The sequence below is a fragment of the Kwoniella dejecticola genome, chromosome 10, assembly GCF_000512565.2.
Source record: "Kwoniella dejecticola CBS 10117 chromosome 10, complete sequence".
NCBI lineage: Eukaryota > Fungi > Basidiomycota > Tremellomycetes > Tremellales > Cryptococcaceae > Kwoniella > Kwoniella dejecticola.
In genome coordinates this window covers 767,232-786,387 of record NC_089310.1, presented here as the reverse complement: position 1 = coordinate 786,387, position 19,156 = coordinate 767,232, and the positions used below count along the sequence as shown (strand labels likewise).

At 48.5% G+C, this 19,156-nt stretch overlaps 10 protein-coding genes across 10 annotated transcripts; 6 read left to right on the top strand and 4 right to left on the bottom strand.

Moving 5' to 3' along the window:
- Nucleotides 1-1,272: 1,272 nt before the first annotated feature.
- Nucleotides 1,273-3,257, top strand: I303_107821 (uncharacterized protein; the record flags this gene model as incomplete). Its single annotated transcript, XM_065969680.1, has 4 exons — nt 1,273-1,526; nt 1,605-2,387; nt 2,466-3,083; nt 3,149-3,257. The coding sequence occupies 4 exons, from the start codon at nt 1,273-1,275 to the stop codon at nt 3,255-3,257; spliced, it is 1,764 nt and encodes a 587-aa protein (XP_065825752.1).
- A 147-nt stretch (nt 3,258-3,404) lies between these two features.
- I303_107820 (anthranilate phosphoribosyltransferase) lies at nt 3,405-4,863 on the bottom strand (the record flags this gene model as incomplete). Its single annotated transcript, XM_065969679.1, has 5 exons — nt 3,405-3,890; nt 3,952-4,329; nt 4,382-4,501; nt 4,556-4,675; nt 4,729-4,863. The coding sequence occupies 5 exons, from the start codon at nt 4,861-4,863 to the stop codon at nt 3,405-3,407; spliced, it is 1,239 nt and encodes a 412-aa protein (XP_065825751.1).
- A 220-nt stretch (nt 4,864-5,083) lies between these two features.
- On the top strand, nt 5,084-6,717 carry I303_107819 (polynucleotide kinase 3'-phosphatase; the record flags this gene model as incomplete). The annotated part of the gene is made up of 6 exons (XM_065969678.1): nt 5,084-5,138; nt 5,218-5,564; nt 5,635-5,886; nt 5,953-6,037; nt 6,114-6,402; nt 6,468-6,717. The coding sequence occupies 6 exons, from the start codon at nt 5,084-5,086 to the stop codon at nt 6,715-6,717; spliced, it is 1,278 nt and encodes a 425-aa protein (XP_065825750.1).
- Nucleotides 6,718-6,951: 234 nt separating this feature from the next.
- On the top strand, nt 6,952-7,887 carry I303_107818 (uncharacterized protein; the record flags this gene model as incomplete). Its single annotated transcript, XM_065969677.1, has 4 exons — nt 6,952-7,085; nt 7,159-7,519; nt 7,612-7,789; nt 7,874-7,887. 4 exons carry the CDS (start codon nt 6,952-6,954, stop codon nt 7,885-7,887), a joined length of 687 nt encoding a protein of 228 aa, XP_065825749.1.
- A 1,338-nt stretch (nt 7,888-9,225) lies between these two features.
- I303_107817 (uncharacterized protein) lies at nt 9,226-10,173 on the top strand (the record flags this gene model as incomplete). The annotated part of the gene is made up of 3 exons (XM_018411084.1): nt 9,226-9,404; nt 9,490-9,850; nt 9,913-10,173. The coding sequence occupies 3 exons, from the start codon at nt 9,226-9,228 to the stop codon at nt 10,171-10,173; spliced, it is 801 nt and encodes a 266-aa protein (XP_018259752.1).
- Nucleotides 10,174-11,553: 1,380 nt separating this feature from the next.
- Nucleotides 11,554-12,547, top strand: I303_107816 (uncharacterized protein; the record flags this gene model as incomplete). The annotated part of the gene is made up of 3 exons (XM_018411083.1): nt 11,554-11,738; nt 11,824-12,205; nt 12,248-12,547. The coding sequence occupies 3 exons, from the start codon at nt 11,554-11,556 to the stop codon at nt 12,545-12,547; spliced, it is 867 nt and encodes a 288-aa protein (XP_018259751.1).
- Nucleotides 12,548-13,026: 479 nt separating this feature from the next.
- I303_107815 (uncharacterized protein) lies at nt 13,027-13,449 on the bottom strand (the record flags this gene model as incomplete). The annotated part of the gene is made up of 3 exons (XM_018411082.1): nt 13,027-13,068; nt 13,167-13,355; nt 13,426-13,449. 3 exons carry the CDS (start codon nt 13,447-13,449, stop codon nt 13,027-13,029), a joined length of 255 nt encoding a protein of 84 aa, XP_018259750.1.
- Nucleotides 13,450-14,008: 559 nt separating this feature from the next.
- On the top strand, nt 14,009-14,741 carry I303_107814 (cytochrome c; the record flags this gene model as incomplete). The annotated part of the gene is made up of 5 exons (XM_018411081.1): nt 14,009-14,033; nt 14,164-14,218; nt 14,293-14,384; nt 14,503-14,626; nt 14,708-14,741. 5 exons carry the CDS (start codon nt 14,009-14,011, stop codon nt 14,739-14,741), a joined length of 330 nt encoding a protein of 109 aa, XP_018259749.1.
- A 715-nt stretch (nt 14,742-15,456) lies between these two features.
- On the bottom strand, nt 15,457-16,725 carry I303_107813 (uncharacterized protein; the record flags this gene model as incomplete). The annotated part of the gene is made up of 3 exons (XM_018411080.1): nt 15,457-15,648; nt 15,804-16,170; nt 16,388-16,725. The coding sequence occupies 3 exons, from the start codon at nt 16,723-16,725 to the stop codon at nt 15,457-15,459; spliced, it is 897 nt and encodes a 298-aa protein (XP_018259748.1).
- An 851-nt stretch (nt 16,726-17,576) lies between these two features.
- Nucleotides 17,577-18,819, bottom strand: I303_107812 (uncharacterized protein; the record flags this gene model as incomplete). Its single annotated transcript, XM_018411079.1, has 2 exons — nt 17,577-18,005; nt 18,163-18,819. The coding sequence occupies 2 exons, from the start codon at nt 18,817-18,819 to the stop codon at nt 17,577-17,579; spliced, it is 1,086 nt and encodes a 361-aa protein (XP_018259747.1).
- Between the last annotated feature and the right edge of the window lie 337 nt (nt 18,820-19,156).

Genomic DNA, 19,156 nt, shown 5'->3' with positions numbered 1-19,156 from the left:
CATAGCATGCCTGTGAATCGGACATTTTCTAGAGGTATGTAAGCTTGTTATCACAAAAAAATCACGTACAAACATTCTGCTGACGTAGTAAATCTGAAGAATCAGGTTCGAGCTGTCAACCCGAAACATTACCATGGGCGGCGTACCTGTACCGGTGAATCCGATTCCTACGAAATGGCTGTTGAAAATATGATGACATGTGTTCAAGCATGAGCAGCGAGGCGTAGCTGGGGTATGGGGAGATCCTTTACTTGAACAGTTGAATTGCTTCGATCCAAGCTATAAAGTTTCAGAAGCATACCGAAAATCACTCCCATAGGAGAATTAGATAAAACACAGGCCCTGTCACTAGTGGATGTAGGGGTCTCGGAGTATCTGCAGATTCTCACATCAGATCGGAGAAGGGTACCCAAAATAGCGGGAAGAGATTACATACTAAATTGCCCTGACTTTGGAAATTTCGGACAGGTGGTTAGCCAAGTTACGTACCTGGCTTCTAGCTTAGCCGAGACATGATACTCGTATTCCACTCCTTCGTTTCGCTTTCTTTCGTCAATCTAAGGGAATTTACAGGAATCACGAAACTCGGGATGGAATTTCAGTAGTTTAGTCTACCCGTCGTCACTGCTCGTGCATGCCTTCGTCTGCGAAAATACCCTTCTTCCTTTTTTTCTTCAGCAGCCTCTACGATTCGAAGCCAAAAGCCACCCGCGCCTCGTCGATGCGATGCATAATCCCTCTGGCGGATGTCACTTTGCGGTCTCATACACAACGCCCTCTTCACAGCTATCTACCAACCGAATAACAGGAGACCCCACCTTCTTGTATTGAAACCTGATTTAACAGCACGAAGATGACGCAATTGAGGTCGACACTTTTTTGCGGGAATGAAAAAAGTTTGATACCACAGCTGTCTATTTTAGGTCTACGAGTACGAGTATTATGCGAATTCAATCGCAGGATCTGTAGTCAGGACTAGACCCCTGCGGGACTACGATGAGTGAGACTTATGAGTACGCGGACGTCGGAAGTAGGTAGGCACTTTTGTCGGCATCGCAAAGCCACTTACGAGCGTCAATCCCAACGGTTGTCCGGCCGATGTATGTTGATCTATTTCAGCCTCATGTATGCTTGGATAAGACTGCTCACCCGTTGACTAAGGATCATAAGATCATCTTGCAAGCAGCATTCTCCATATCTTCCGAAGTAGAAATAACCACTTGAATCATCTACTTGTCCAAGCAGAAATAGCCATTGATTCCTCAGTTCAAAATGACGATGCCTTGCACACCCCCTTACACCCCTCTCACAGACTCCTCGTCCCCTGTCCTAGCAAAGGAGAAACTGCCAGCTCATCCCAAATATCAACAGGCTATCTCCTTGCTCACCCCACCACAGACTCCGGAGATCGAGACTGTCCGGAACCACTTGTCCGAGAGACTGCAGATACAATGTCAAGGTAGAAAATTGAGCGACAATGAGATATCTTACTATCTACCTTCCCGAGGGGACGGAGTAAACGATATGTGAGTTCTCATGCACCCACCTCTATGGAAATGTGATGGGGTCTGAGCTGATGATCTCCCTCTCGGTTTTTCGCTCAGGTATGTCCACCATAAATTGCTGGCCTCTTCTTCGCAAATGTCCCCCTCGAGGATCCTGCATATCTGGGCATACCAGCTACTTCTTCACCCACTCTTAGCCGCAACAACCAGATTCAACTCCTACGAGGATATCGATTTCGTACCTACCAGACCCACTTCTTTGATCGATGCCCTTACCGTAGCAGCGAACAGGTTCTCCTTCTTGACGGACGACCGAGATATCATCGATACCTATCTGAATGGTCCCCGTACCCTCTCCGACGAAAGATTAGGCTATTTAGTCGTCAAAGCGCCTGCCGCGGTAAATGAGGCACCTTTGGAGAAAGAGGAATACGAAATCATGCTATGTGCGACACACTACTTGGGAGACGGCATGGCTTTGCACAGCTTCATGAATGAGTTCTACACTATCTTGGGCTCAGACCAATCTACCGAGTTGATCGCGAGTCTGATTGAGGAGAAACTGAGCGGGAAGCCGGTAGGTATACCGCAGAGTCTAGAAGAGAGGTTGCCCCTTGTAGGAGGCGGTAGTAAGCTGGCTAGCGCGGTTGGCAAGGATGAATTAGCCAGATCAGAAAAGAAATTGATCGGTGGACAATCCTTCGGAACAAATAAAGATAAATTACCCAGACAGACCGCCGTCCCGACCATCTCGTACGACAAGGACACCACAAAAGTGATACTAGGCAACTGTAAGCAGAACGGAGTGACAATTGCACATGCCGTTTTTGCATTGTGTAATATCGCTTGGGCCAGACGAACTTCGGATAAGTTCGATCCTTGGTGAGTTGTCTTTGCATACACTCTGTTTTCCTGGGGAAACTGGGCATGTCATTGACGCTTGGTGCATTTTCGTTTCAGCTTGATATACTCCGCGCTCAACCTCCGCCCGAACATGCTTCCTGCTACCCCCGAATCTTCTGAAAGCTTCTTCCATCTCGCCGTGGGATACTTCAACATCGTCCTCCCTACTTTGCTCCCCTCTATTCCGGTATCAGACCTGTTCTGGCACCGAGCGCGAATGACCAAGAACCAAACTATGAAAGCGGTCAAATCGCCCTTTGTCGTTGCCCGGAGTCGGAACACCTCGATCGTGAGGAAAGACCGAGCGGTCAAATGGGCTGCTATCGATGACAAAGAAGCTGAAGAGGCCAAGGCGAAACAATTGAACGGCAACGGCAACGGTAATGCTGGTTTGGGTTTGGGTTTGGACTTGCCTCAACAGCAAGAACGAGTGGAGACTCTACCTAAAGCCAAGAAAGTCGCTCCTCAGTCCATGCACCTTCCGACGCCTGATAACACACCTGTCATACCTGAAGAGAGAAAGGTTTCGCAGAAAGCCCTCATGGGATTATCGATGCTAGGTAACCTGGATGGAATGTACAAACACGCTTCGTTCCCCTCTTTAGAGCTCACAAGCCTGACAACGGGATCGAGGCAACGGAATGGAGCCTTGTTGCTCTTCGCATACACTTTTGCGTAAGTCCAGTCTGCTCCATACATTCCTGGTCAAGGACAACTTGCTGATGTGATTCGGGTTGTAGTGGGAAATTATGGTTCTCCCTTGGATACGACAAGAATGGATTCCCTGCTGGAGTCATTGAGGGATTCTGGCAAGAATGTCAGAATTTGATCGATGAGGTGCTTGTTTAGACTGTTGATGTTAGTGTGTTTGGGAGTTTGGAATGCTTTGTTGATCGACGAATTGTACAGTTGTATCAGATTATGATATACATCAAACTAAATGCATGGACTTTGGCCCGTATTTATGCCCACGGCGTGCGAAGGGTGTTCGATCATCTATTCCTGTTTCGTAGAATCCGCCCTACTTCGACCTCTCTCCCTCAACCAAGCCTTGACATACCCATTCTTCGCAGCTATACCACCGTCATCTTCTACCGCCATCTCATTGACATGCTCGCCCATAGCTTTCTTACTGGCATCTCGGAATCCTTCGAAAGCCGCTTGAGCCCCACCAGATTCGATAGTCTCCCTCGCAATGTCGACTCCCTCTTTCCACGATTTCGCTTTTCCTGAGACATGCAGTAACGCAGCTGCGTTGAGCAGGACATAGTCCCGTATTGTATCCAGGGAGGGCGAGTCAGAGTCGACTGGAGACGAGAGATGTGACGGTGCGGGTGAGTTGGACATTATAGATTGGAATGTAAGAGCATTCAAGTCTGGAGTTGCGCCTCGTACGGAAGCGAGGGAATGAAGGGGAAGCCCGAAATCTTTCGTAGGGTGGATTTCGCCCTTAGTGATTTCGCCGTTCTCCAACCACCAAGTCTGAACCAATACAGTCAGCTTGGTGCAACCTCGATAACTCAATAGCCAATAGCTGACTTACCCAAGTTTCTCCTGCCGGACTGATCTCGTCCAACCCTTCCTTTCCGCAGACCACCAAAGCTCGCTCAACCTTTAACAATCTCAAAACTTCCGCGAAAGTATCCCCGAGCTCTTTCTTCGCCACACCAAGAAGCATTCGTTGAGGTCTAGCGGGATTGATCAGAGGGCCAAGGACATTGAAGATGGTTCGGAAGTTGAGACTACGCCTTATCGGAGCGATATGAGCCAAGGATGGGTGATAGTGAGGTGCGAAGAGGAAGAGGAATGGCGAGTGTTCGAGGAACGTATGGACCTCCGACACGGGGAAAGCCAGTCGACAGTCCAAGGAAAGAAGTAGATCCGCAGATCCGGATGTCGATGTCGCTGCTTTCGAGCCATGCTACTCCCGACTGTCAACGTTGTTCGTTCCACACTCAAAGTCGACTACACACCTTCGCAACTCTCACACCGGCCCCAGCAACTACTACAGCAGCTGTTGTCGACACGTTATATGTATCCCAACCATCTCCGCCTGTTCCTACGATATCTACTAAGCCAGCATACCCGTCTCCCTCCTTGTCGGAATCCCTGTAATCCCACATGCCATGTCCATGCTGGTCTTTGACTTCGGGTATCAAGTCTGTCACCGATATCGCATGCTCACGAAGCACCGACGCACAGGCAGCAACGATATCGGGAGACGATTCGAGGCCGGACAATGTGAGGGCAGTGAGAAAAGCACCAGCCTGCCAAAGTCATGTCAGCATGTAAGACGTTATTTTTGAAAGGCCGAACTCACTTGGGCATCGCTAGCTCCCTGCACGCACAGATGCCTGAAACATTGAGCACAGTCTTCCGGTGTGAAGTCGTCCGGCGTCTGTACCAGCTTCTTGAGGAGGACCTTGAAGGTGTCCGGGGTATATTCGGTGGACATTTTGGAGCTGATGGGGAAGAGCAAGTGTATGAAAGGGATCTTAAGATTGAGCGTTATCTCTTTGAGTCATGCTCGTTGACTTTTCAGGCACCCTTCGCTCATGTCGTCAACGGACAATTTGATCCCGTTCAATGTTGACAAACTCCCAAAAGATGACATCAACGCATGCATTCCTGTCCTGAACGACAGCTTGCAAAAAGCTGGGATACAAACGATCACAATGCCCGTAGTGAAGAGGACTGCTGAGGAGGAGCCAGCTGGGCCAGCGAAAAAGGGTGAGTGCGGAATCGTATGGACATTCGCTGATCGCTTCAGCCCATCCATTCTTTACTGGTGCGACCCAAAAGAGTTTAGGCGTGTTCGAGCCGTCTCCGCCGACTCTGATCCACTTCACTCATCTTGATCCTTTCGCTTCCTCTTCCTCTGCTTCTGTATCTGCATCTGCATCTGGATCTGCATCAAGCAGCAAGAAGATCGCAGTGACATTTTACGATCTCGATGGGACCCTTATCAAGCCTAGATTGGGTGGACAATTCCCGAAAAGCAGAGATGACTGGATGTGGTGGCAACCTAGCGTACCGGAAAGGCTCAAAGCGGAGCACGAAGAAGGCAGACACTTGATAGTCATTTCGAATCAGGGTGATCAAAGGGAAAAGATACGGCAGGAATGGAGAGCAAAATTATCATTGATCGCCGCGAAGGTGAGCTGTCATCAACATTGCTATGAAAGTACAGTCCGAAATACGGCTAATCTCGAGTTGCCCTTGCCAGATCCCCAAAGATGTCCCAATACGAATATTGGCGGCGTTGTCGAAGACAGACCTATATCGTAAACCAGGAATAGGGATGTATGAGGTAGTTGAGAAGCTATACAAGGATAGAGGTGTAGAAATTGATCTTGAAAATTCAGTCTTCGTTGGGGACGCTGCTGGGCGGGCGGCGAAAGGGTCTGTGGGGAAAGATCACGGTGATACGGACTACAAATTCGCCTTGAATGTCGGACTCAGGTTCGTGACTCCAGAGGTATGTCCGTCCGCCTCCCTTTCCAATCCTACCGGTTATGAGAGACTGATCTTCTCGAGACATTAGGAGCATTTCTTAAAGCATCCCCGACCCAAATTCCCAGAACCTCCTATTGGATTCTTGCCCAAGAAGCTGGGTAACCTCGCTTCTCGTATGTCAAGTGCTGTACCTAGCCAACCACCTCCTATCTCACAAAGGGGTTCAAGCTGACCAGCCATCTAGGACAGTTCCGCACATCATCCCCTCACATACTCCGATCACTCGTCCGACGCTGGAGATAGTCTTGTTCGTGGGCCCACCAGCTTCCGGTAAATCGTCCTTCTTCCGAAAACACTTCGCTCCAGCAGGATACGAGCACATCAATCAGGATCTACTCGGAACCCGAGATAGGTGTTTGAGGGTCGCGGAAGGCTTTTTGGCGGAAGGTAAAAAGGTCGTGATCGATAATACCAATAGAAATAAAGAAACTAGAGCACACTGGATCAGACTGGCAATGAGACTCAAAGTGCCAATCAGGTGCGGCCCATATTCATTCACTCACACTTCGATTTCTCGGGAGCTGATAGAATGTGCTTTCGTAGGTTGTTCCATTTCTTATGCCCGATCGAACTTGCGAAACACAATAATGTCTACCGCGCATGTTATGGACCTTCAGACGAACCAGTACGCACGCTCTTACCTATGCTAGCGTTCAACTCGTATGCCGGAGCATTTGAGAAACCCTCGATCGACGAGGGATTCGACGAGATCAGGGGTGTGAACTTCCATTTCGAAGGTTCAGACGAGCAGCGTAAGAAATGGGATACGTATATGCTCGAACCTAAAAGATAGGTATACATACGTAGAAGTCATAGGTATGACGAATTTGTTGTAAGATTGAATCGTGTATACCAGGAGTACCTATTCCTGTTCCAGATTGATTCCCATGTACCACATGCATTTCATGTCAAGTAAATTCTACATCGCTACTTCAATAGCTTTCGCCGTTTCCACTTTTACGGTACATTCATCATACCTCATACATCGCACAGCTCGCAGTGAAGACTAGTAGGTTGCAAAATTACGATGTCTGAAGCGAAACCTCAGGTCGCGATGGGTGGAGTTGCCGAAGACTTTCAGTTCAGTGATTCCGATTTGGAATTGATCTCGTCAGACGGTCAAGTCTTCCGGATCCACAAGTATAAGCTGCAAGCTGCGAGGTGGGTGGAGTCATTCTCGTCGAGCTGGAGCGCTTCATCCAGAGCTTTTCACACTGACACTATGGCGTGATAGTCCCGTCTTTCGCTCAGTCTTCGAAACTGGCAATGACGATGGTAAGCTGCAGCTTACAGATGAGACCATAGAGACCGGCCCACACATCGGCAACTTCCTCAAGATACTCTACGGCCGAGAACTCAATGCTCCGCATTACTATGAAGATCTCACATACACCTGTGAAGGTCTGTGGCGGCTTATCGAAAAGTACGATGCAGCACCTGCTAAAGAACACTTACATATGTGTCTTTGGAGATGGGCAAGATCTTGCGACTACTCCGCTCATCGGTTTTTCTGGTTCGCATCGCAGATGGATTTCCCAGATATTGGGGTGGCTGCTTTGCAGAGTGAGGAGATCCTAAGCTGGAGAAACCAGCAGGTGAGCATTTACCGCAGAAGACTGGGGCATCATGCCCTCCGTATGATCCGAAAGCGATCCAAGCTGATGAGGAGCAGCACGCGCTTGGGCAGCTCAAAGGTGTAGATACCCTCGATCTTGCTTCATGGTCTTTGTACGATTTCAGACAGCTCGATCACGAATACATCCTCGCGTGGTGTCGGGCTAGACGCAATGCTCTACCAGATTCGGCCAAGCAGCTCGACCACAAGAAGATGGGAACGGAGTTCGAGAAGATCATGAAAGCGTTTCGTAAGTGACCTTTCTGCTGATTGGATTATGTAGCTATCTGGTAGGCGATACGATGTTTGGCTCTTACTGATGATCTGAAGGCAGGCGACCAAAAATGAAACCTTTCTATCTCGCCCATATCGTCATTTACGCACAATCGTATATCCTGCGTTTCGCCAACAATTCCGATTTTGTCGCACGGCGAGCAAACGGGATATAGAGGTGTGATACGATGTGGACATATTCTCCATTTCTATTCTGCTGGCTCTCCTGAAGTAGATATCATTGGTCAATCTTCATCCAGCCATGCACTCACGTATTTCCTTCATGACTCGCGCATATTCGTCCGCTACCTCGTCCCAATTAGACTTGGTTTGCAATACTCCCCCACTCTTCCAGGATGCTCGGAGCAGTGCGAATTTATAATCATCCGGAATACTTCTGAAGGTGTCCAAGGGCATACCTGCGGGATTGAGTACGCTGATACCGGGCATCGCCTCGTCAATTGAGCTCTTTGCCGAAGGTTCAGGTGTTGTCTGATCGGTCTGGATGACGATTTCGCAGATTAGCTCAATTCCAATTTCTGTCTACACCTTCTATCTCTCGTATGGCTACACATCCCTTCTATAGGTCCAACACCCCCTCACAGCTCCCGTGTCATGTCACAAGCTCATCTCTCTTCTTGGTTCCGATTGCTTCGGCAGCCGCGATGCCCCTCATAAGTCCAGTGCCCACCTCAACCGTACGCTTTTTGAAAGGAAGATGACACGAACTTTGCCAGCAGGAGGCGAGTACTTCCACTTGCCAGCCTTCCTAATGACGGCTGTCACGAAATCGATGTCATCAATATGACAACCGGCACAGAACAGCTGATCTGGCGCTAGTCTTTGTTGGCATCGGTGACATCGACTTTGGTGGGCAGCGTCTTTGAGTCTTCAGCCACAAGTTCGGCACCGTCAGGCGCATCTGGGGACATCCTTCACAATCTGCGTTGCTCAATGTGGAGTTATGGTAGAGAAGTCAAATAGTGATACGAATAGACAGTTTGTCGGAACGCGAAGCGCGCGTGATAGTCCAGAATTCCGAAACACGTAACCTGAAACGCGAGGTCTGATACAACAAGTCGGGGACGAGTACGATCTTCAGGTGCGACTGTTTTCATATTAAAGAAAAAGCCTCCAGTATCGCCAGGAAGAAAGACGCTGGGCTGTGACATGATCGCAGTGTCCGATGGGATTGGTCGGTGCTAAGATCCGCCCCAAAGGACCCCTTGAGTGGGTGTCCAAGCTCGACCTGGGCGGAGGACATATTGATGCCGGATAGATCGAACACCTTCGATGAGAACGAACTGGTCTCGTCAATTTACTCTTCATCATGCATCTGTCATACTCTACTTCTAATTGCCATCCGGTACATATTTGATCAGCGCATCATATCCAAGGAACAGCGTGTCGACCATGCCTCCGAAGCGCTCCGCGGCTGCTCCCAAGAATGCCAATTGCACATCGAAGAAATCGAAACCGACCCCGACCGTCGAGTACCATGAGGATTATCAAGACCCCAAAGCCGACGTTGTCCTTGTCAGCTCTGACGAAGTGTACTTCAAGGTGCACAGCTACATCCTGAAGACTGCCAGGTGAGCGGCCAGTCACTGATGCACTCCCTCATCGGGTACGACTGTGCCCTTACTGCGCTGACGAGAGATCTTCCCACGGTGATAGTGTAGTATTTGAAGATATGTTGGTCATCGGCGACGGGAACAATGAAGAAATCGCTCTCACCGATCCGGACTTCGAGGATTCGCAAACAGTTCACTCATTCCTCCTTGTGTTCCAAGGCAAAGCGATCCCTGAGCTGACGAAGGCGAACGACAACCTATACCTAAACTTGATTCACTTCGCTACGAAGTACAGGATTGTATCAGTCATGAGGCAGATCGTAGCTCTGACTCTCAAAGCCCTCATGGATGGTACCGTGTCTCCTTTTACGGCATCCAGGCTCGCTTTCACAGTCGGGTCTCCCCAGTTGGCGGCTGCCGCTATTGCTAATTGCGGTGCATGGCATCATTCATTGCTGCAGCCCGTGAGTGCACGACTGTCTCATGAGATCGGCCTGACTGATCAGGCTTTCTCTTGAATTCGAAGAAAGCGGACCAAAGTGACGAGGATCGAGCGAAAGAGCGAGATCGCTGTTTCACGGCTGGCAACGTTATAGGTTCGAGCTGTTTAGATCCCAACAGCATGTCGGAAAACAAACTCAACAGTATACCAGAACCGTACCGATGGGCTTTGATGCGAGCTACTTATGGTCAGATTCAAGAACTTCATCTTGCAAGCACGAACTGGGGGCAGATTTCCAGGAATTTTCTGCAAGTCATCAAACTGTCCCAGAGTTATAAGGAGTGAGTTCGCCCCAGTATGTCGTCTCTGCCAGTGATTTCGCGCCTGACGCCCGACGAATAAATGCAGGATGGAAGATTGACATGGGAAATATCACTTCAATTGCAACAATCGAGTCTCATCATACGAGTGATCGCGACGGGCGAGTGTGGGAGACGTACGTGCATGTACAAATATGTTAAGGACAACCCTACAGTCTGACGATGCGTTCTGATGTTATCCGAAATGTAAGATAATGCGAATTTGTAGCAGATTAGCAGGTTCTGAAGCGATTCGCAAAGCCTTTTAATCTGCTTGTAACCCATGAAACGTGACGAGATCGCCACCAGACTAAGCGTTTCACCGAGAAGAGCTCATTGTACTGGCTGTACCTCATTCTAGACATGTGAAAGGGGCAGCTGAAGACGGGGGAACAACCGCTTATCATGCCACCATCCCTTTCTGCAGACGCACGACATTTTAAAACGGACTATTTTGCGGCAATAGCATCGCTCAAGTGGTTGTTAGGATTGTCCGTCCCGCGTGACGGACTGCACACATCATCTGCGTCATGAAACTTGTCAGTATCTTCCATCTTTAGTCTGTTTTCACTGCAAGCCTCCTGCCTTTTCAAGAGGGCAATGATCTCGCGCATATGCGTACAAGGATCTCACAACACCTTTGCACGAAAAACTTGAAGTCATGTGGTGAACCATCCTGACTATCAGATACTGGGAGTAAGGCAGACATGCTTCACTCTATGTTCAATTTAGCAACATTACGTGAACTCCTTCTTCGACTTAGCCGTACTGACGAACCGAACATGGGCATCAAAGCACGTACGATTTCACAAGTGAGGGTCGGTCCGTTCCCCTCAAATTCATCTTTCACGCGAAGTTTCTTAACAGCATACGTTGTTGATTTCAATGCTTCTTGATGGGGCGATGTAGACGGCGACAAGGCTGGCTACTACGGTGAATCAACAGAGTTATTGAGCCGATATTTGGGATGCAACGGCGCGTAGGCACGGAGGAGTCGCGAGAATCACATGTTGTATCGAGTCGACCAAGGCCTGATTCGCTTTACCTTTGCGGTCCTACATCAATGACCATCGACTGTCATTCTATAGGCTCACTGTCATGTATTGTATACCTTGCGCATTGCGTTATGTGATTGATACTCAAGACCGACAAAGCTGGTCCGCGCGCACCGATGTTCAGACCAAAGGGTTTAGCTTTGATGCTCACCCATTTAGGACGCGTCAGCGGCAACCTTTCTTCCTTCTTTCTTTTTCATCATTTACGTCGTTTCCTTCTTCCCGTAACACCATCTTTGATGCCTCCTGAGCTTCGCGTACCACCATCTCAGAGTCGCCAGTTGACAACCAGAATTCTGTGTACTGTCGGCATGTCCTCCAACAAGCGACCTTCCTCCTCCCAGGAAGGCTGTGGATCGGAAGCCAAGAAAGTAGCCAAGTCCGAGACCCCTAAACAGCTTCTTCCTGACCCGTGCGAAGACAGCATGTTGATTCGCTTCAACACTCACGATAACGGACAAATCGATTGTTTAAGGTTACCTTTGCTCGCCAATTCGTGAGTATCTACGTAGCAAAATGTGTCCATCATTGGCCTCAGTCTTTCTCAAAGAGAAGGAACTAAACCCTGGTCTTGTTCACAGTAGGGTCTTTCGCAATGAGTTGAAGGACCATGATTGGTCGGAAGACAAAGTAGCATGGCTCGAGCTGCACGATGAGAAGATCGAGACCCGCCGAATCCTGATAGAATACGCAAATCTCGTGTCGTCAGAGTGGGAGTGTTACACCTTCCCGGACGACTACACTCGCTTGAACAGGGCCCTCGACTTCTTCGATTTCTTGAAGAAGTACGAGGACAATTGCTCCCTCAACTGCGTCAAGCTCTCCTTCCGCCTCGCGCTTGCCGAAGACAGGTTGGACCAGTTCAGCCCCCTCAAATGGTTCACCATTGCGGGTCGACTAGACGACGCGGCGGCCTGTGAAAGAGTGATCATGCACCCTAGAAATGTGTACTGGGGATATCGGGTAAGCCTGTTCAGCATAACACTCATCAGGGCTCTGTAGCAGTATTCCGTAACGACGATGTATCAGCCCGAGGAAAGAGTCCATGATGTTATCATTGGTTATCATTGCCTGGATCTCAGTGTCGCTCCAGATAGATATCTCGACCGCATTCCCGCAAGATACAGAAACGTTTTGCGCATCGCCACTGCCCAGTCATCCCCAATGGGTGTCGATATGTGGAACCCGACTCCCGAAAGAAGTGACAAGGATTGGGCCATCTTTAAGGCTAGAGTCGCTGAATGTTTCTTCGTCGAGATCAACGAGATCCAAACCGAAAGCGAGGAAAGCGAGGACGAGGAGTGAACCTGTCGGTAGCGCGGAGTAGTATTTGACTGCCTGGCTCGGTTTGTATTTCATGGTAACTGTGGGTTGTTCGCTTTGAAGATATGTCGATTTCGCGTTGAGGATTGACGAGCATGTATTTCAGAAAGTGGTCACATCCCTCCCTTCAGATTGAGACTGGGGATCAGTCTTAGCGTGATGACAGCAGATCAGCCAAAAGAGGCGACCAATTTGACCGAGTGACGAAGCTCTCCAGCACATCTGTTCAATGTCAGCTTTGTTTGCGCCATAGACACACCCGCAAGTAGGGTAAAAACGTTGAGGGTTAGTGCTATTCCTGGTTGCTCGACAGCTTTATCCACGATAGCGCGTATTGTCCGCGGAAGGGACTGAGATCCAGGAGTGTGCGATCGCTAGCTATGAGCCCAAACATCATGACGCCTGTCTTCCCGTTAAGCGTCAATGTTGTAGATCTGCATGACTACCCGATGATATCTAAATCATTCTTGCCTGACACCAATCTCCCTTGCTTGAGGTGACCACTGCCAAGATAGACCAGAATCAGCAACTATCATACAGCGAATGCGGAAAGATGAGATATGAGGTATATTTTGGCCAGATCATATCGGTAGTCGCTCACCCTTTGCGATGGTATAGCTCTAGTCGGGGCAATATGCCTTTGCTCCTTGCTCGCCGATAACCTCCATACACCGAATGTTGCTATTCCAATACCGAATACACATATAGCGGTGTTCGTCGCCCAGTTTGATGGTCTAGACCACCAACCACCTGATGGTGTCCATACTTCTTTCGGGAATGGGTAGTGTGCCTATATTGAAAGTCCGGTATGATCAGCAATCCATTTCTATCTTGCGAATTGCCTCAGTATGGTGACTTACTCCGCCGCCCTGCAAACCATACATTGGATTAGCAATCTGCCCAGATGGAAATGCGCGACATGAGGCTCACCATGATGAATGTCTTGTATGGCTTCTGCGGATGAATGAAGTAAAGACCACCGACTTGCTATCAATGCTTCAATGGTCACTGGTCTTCGAACCGAACTCTCCAAGCACTACTTTGCTTGACTGCCTGATATCTGATGCTTAAGCCATACTGTATCAGGCTGGGCCTAAACATGAGAAACGACTTCTTAGCAGCGGATATAGCATTATAGGCATGCGTGTAGGTTGGACCCGTGTAGGTTGAAAAGGGGATGATTTCATTGGCTATCGGGAGTTTTCGGAATGAAACTGCCACCCATTTATATCCGTCATAATCGCAATTGACCTATGGTGAGCCGCGCATTCCTACATGCTTACAACCCACTACTGACGCACGTACACACACAGCCAGGCAACTTTTTCAACATCCATCAAGAAAAACAACTTCTGAGATCTATCGATAAAAGTCACTTTCATCCTATACCTCTTTAATACTCATCCTCACTCACTCACTCACATACATACATACTAGATCAAAATGGCTGGTGACTCTTACACTCCTGGTACGTACAAACCCCCACCCGTAAGAACAGGCATCGACCGAAAAAAACCCGATTTGGCGGCAATTCCTTCCCCTCCTTCCCATCATCCGATCGATCTCATACTACAATGCTAACCATACATATTATATAGGTGACGCCTCCAAAGGTGCCGGTATCTTCAAGACCCGATGCGCTCAATGCCACACGTACGTTCTCATCGCTCTCCGTTCCGCCATTCGCCCAATATTGCTGATTTTTTGATTTTTTTTTTCGATTTCAGCCTCGAAGCTGGTGGTCCCCACAAGGTCGGACCTAACTTGCACGGTCTTTTCGGCAGAAAGTCGGGTACAGCAGATGGCTACGCTTATACTTGTAAATCATGGCTTTTGATTTTGGGCTCTTTGGCATCATTGGGCGGACCTGAAGGATGAAAACCATCGACTTTGAGCGAAATTTGCTGATTTTATGATTTTTTTCCGCTTTTTTGTAGCCGCTAACGTGAACAAGGGTGTCACATGGGAAGGACAGACCCTCTTCGAGTACCTTGAGAACCCCAAGAAGTACATTCCAGGTACCAAGATGGCGTTCGCTGGTTTGAAGAAGGCTAAGGACCGGTGAGTGTCCCAAACCCGATTTTCGCCCTCTAGGGTCCTTCCAAGTTGATTTCTAAAGCTGATATACGTTGATTACGTAAGTAATGATCTCGTGAAGCACCTGGAAGAAGCGTAAGTACACGTTTCCTCGTTCTCTGGTCATTTAGAGACCCCTCCAACGTCAAAAGAGACGAAAAAACGGACGGAGGAAGCAAGAAATCCACCTTGAATCCGCCCCTCCTTTGTCCGATGTACAAGTGCCACATTCGCTGACGCGCCTCGTTTGGCATCCTTTAGCACCAAGTAAACACCTTCTCCCCTACACCTACAGCTGCGTCCCCTTGTAGATATTCCCATATTCATACGCACCCACGGAATGAGGTCGGCTGTTTGGTCAGGATCGACAAAGGAATGTATACATTTTTCTCATCTCTATATCACATCTTGCATTTCCCCCGTCACGACTCGTGGCGTTCGGAGTCTTGGAACACACGAATACACGATACACATGCATATGACACCCCTCTCTCCTTTTGGTGATGGTGAAACTGTCAGAATGCAGGCTGACAGGTTGGAAGCTGAATCGAATGGTCGGTTGAAGGGGGAACTCGGTCGGCGGCGATGTCCGCTACTTGCCAAACTCATACATCATCACTTCTTACTGAATTATTGAATTACTGGATTCATTGCTTGCTGATACTACCATTTCGATTACATTTCGTACACATCTTTCATTATTTACTCGCTACTCGCTATTCCCTACTGAGTTACGACATACTGATCCACCCCCGTTACACAATATTCGAATACAGCAGACGACAAAGCGACGACAAAGATGACGACCTCGCGGATTACGCGGCATGCTGCTCGAACACCTCGGCCATCTTCACCCATCTCCCTTCTCCAGTTTCCGTCTTATCCAACCCTTCAAATGACTTGAGGGCTTTGGTGAAAGCCGCCCTGTATCTCTTGGGGATTTCGGCTTCCCACGCTTGGACATTTGCGATTTCGGTATTTTCATCTCGACCGTTGAAGATCGGAGACTAGCATGTTCAGATCGTCAGCAGATTACCCTTCCCCAATCGGATTAGTGAAATCGCCAATGAAATTGCGAAACCGCTCAAAGGATAAATGCGCGTATCAAGTGAATTGCGAAATTACGAAGGGACGAAATTACGAAATTACGATATACACATACCCAAGATCGTGCATTCTTACTTCTAATCGAAGCCCCGACGAGCTCAGGCTCCCGCATGATCCCCGCCAACCTAAAGACACAGGCCGGATCGATCTGTCCTTTCCAGATCCATTCGAGGATGGTGAGTTTCAGCACGTTCGATACTCTACACGCTTTCCAGATCGCCAATTTATGAGCCAGGTTCTCGATAATCCCACATTCGACCTGAGGATCCCCCAATAGGTCTGGCGCGATCAATTTGCCGCCTTCGAGTAATGCTTGGAAACGGAGGAAGACCTCGTACGTCTCGAATCGGTAATCGTGGAAATAGATATCTCGGACGGGCTCCTCGCACGTGTAGTAGCATATCATCTTCGTCAGGTGGTAACTGGTATCGGAAATGGAAATGGAAATGGGAATGAAAAACGAAGGGTCAGCTAGGCAAGGAGGGCCGACAACGAACGTCAAGATGATATGATAAAATGAATCGATGTCCAAAATGTGGATGTCGCCATTGAGTGAAGAGACCCAGGGGGAAAAGGAAGGAGAGGATGACGGATTCTGTCCATCGGCAATCGACAATCTACGATCAAAAACCGACGTACCTGGCATAGCTCAGATGATAACCTTTGATAGCGACTATCGACCCATCGCTCGTATGGCAGTTCACGTAGTCTCCCGGAGATACAAGGAACACTGGACATTCGTATTTGGTGTGATCTTTCTGGTTCTTCTCCTCCTTGTTCTTTGATTTCTCTGACTTGGGCGGCTTTGGTGCCTTTCCTTCACGTTCTTTTTTACCCTTCTTCTGAGTAAGAGCAGATCCACCGAGCCCGGATGATAACAAGTTGGTCTTTTCGGACAAAGAGGATGAATCGAGAGTGGAAGAGGACCCGTTTTGCGGGTGGGAGAGGGAGAAGGTTTTGGAGATCTTGTTGCCCATTTTTAAGGAGTGAGAAAAAGGACGATCTATTGTATAGGCAGTAGGCGAGGATGAGCTTGCTTCAGGACATATAATCTCACGATGAGCTCGATTTGAAACGAAGGTATCGTAGAACGGATGCAGTGAGATAGTAAGGAAAGAAGAAAAGGGGAAAAGAGGGGGACATGGCTTATCCTTTTTGATATCGATCCTAGCTGCTCAGCTGCTCAGCTCATTGTATAGTATAGTATATACGACGCAAGATAGAACGAATCGAACAGATGCGACTCTTTCGATTCGTACGTCGTCATCATATCTCGACTTCATTCTATTACTGGATTGTGAATGCAGCACACGTCAAGGAGTTTAGGTGAATTATCACGTCAGGAAAGTTAAGATTAACACCAACATTGACACCAAGATTCATGATTAAAGCCACGATCTGTTTCTCGATTCTGGTGCTTGTTTGATTGAGAAGGGCCGCGTCGCAAGCATCCCCATGGCCACGAGTATGCAGCCATTATGAATACAGGTCTCTTCAAGTATATGTGCTATCTGCTATGTGCTATCCGCTGACTGGTGTTTAACGAATTCCTTCTTGATCCGTATAAAGCCTATATCAGATTTCTCTCGATTGAGAGAACGTACTCAAGTCTGGAGCCAGAAGCATTGGTTGATCATTCGGACTCGGGAATCAACGGCGTCGATAAATTGCATGCATGTAAGTGTATATTTTGAGAGTGTCTATGAGGAATAAGCATTATATATCGTTGCGGCGTCACAGTCACCAAACAGGCCAGGTGTCTATATCAACGTGATCCTACCTAAGCAAGCAAAATAGTCAAGCATCATTACCTATTCATAATGCATCACTAGTCGTCATCTCGGTCGTCATCATCATCATCATCATCGTCGTCATCGTCGCCAAATGGATTGCGACCATTTCTCTCCCTTCCAAGCTTATTCAAAGGAGGTAACACGCCCTCTTTCCTGAGTAATCCCTCTATACCACCCTGATCAACTTCCCAATCTACCCTAATGAAACTCTTTTCCAGATCCCCGTCTTTATATAGGAGTAAAGTAGGCAATACGTCCGGATCAGGTTTACCTATAGGTTCACCATCTTCGTCTTCATCCGGGTATGATGCATCCGTTGTAGTGGACGAGGTGGGCGGTAACAAGGAGAATTGTAATGATGTTGCGCGTGCTTTGTACAGCGATAATGGCATGTAGAGATGCTGGGGCATGTCGAGTGAGAGATGGAGCATGGAAGCGATGAGGGCAGTACAGCGGGGTATATCCTAGATTATTTGTGATTGATACACGGTGCAATCAGTCAGCGAAGCGAAGCGATCCTGTCGCAATGTTGTGCACCTTCCTCCCGGAGTCCATGAGTTCCGACGATCGCAAAGAGACGGCAGCATAAGTCCGAAGGGGAAGACACAGAGGCACACTCACAGGTTCGTAAATAAGCACAGCGACCCAGCCGACTTGTTCAACAGCCTCAACGAAATTATCTCTCCCCACCTCCCTCAGACCACCTTTCTTGAAACTATTTGGATTTCCATTTTGCCGTATCCGTATCCGTATCCGATCGTCTATCTCTTCGTCGTCTTCTTCACTGTTGTCTTCTTCACCATGACCTTTCCCTCGCTTCGACTGCAATTGCGCTTTCCTCTTCGCCCTCCACTCCTCTAACAGCTCATCCTTCTCGTCCTCTGTCCGCCGCAAAGCATCTTCCTCATGTACAGTCAACCCCACCATAGCCCTTCTATTCTGCTCCATCATCTTTTCCGTCAATTCCCTCTCTCTCGAATTCCTGTTATGGGTGTTATGCGCTTTACGATCCTCGATCACTCCCTTAGGTCCAGTCCGCGGTCCATCATGTTCCACTTGCTCTCTATTACTCGTCTTTGGAACCCCTCGACCGGATGTATCGCCTCGCCGACCTATCTTACTAGATGGACCGCCGACGTTATCAGAGAGATCTGAACCAAGCTCGTCGTCTGTGTTCACTGCGGAAGCGGAAGAGTCCGACCGCGTAGGAGAAGAAGGAGTGGGGTCGAAAGTGAACAAGGAGCCGTTCAGAGCAGCTGTCTCGAGCGAGTCGGGCATGTCTTCTGCTTCGAACGAGTTCCGTTCGGTCGTTCGGCCAAAATGTCGAGTACTGGATCTTGCGACTAAAGGAGCTCAGATGAATTGTGAAAAGGTGCAGTTCTATTCTTTCCTTCCTCAGGTAGTGAGAGGAGTAGGAAACTTGTACTGAGTACGAGTACAAGTGATTTCGACTCATGTACTTACAAACGCACAGATCACAACAACAAAAAAGTCATGCACCGGTCAGTTTCAGCGGATCGATGCGATAACGTTATGGTTAAATCGCGTGGCCAGATAACCGGTCCCTCGGACTTGATGTGTGCTCACAGTGCTTGACTACAAACGATGTATTTGA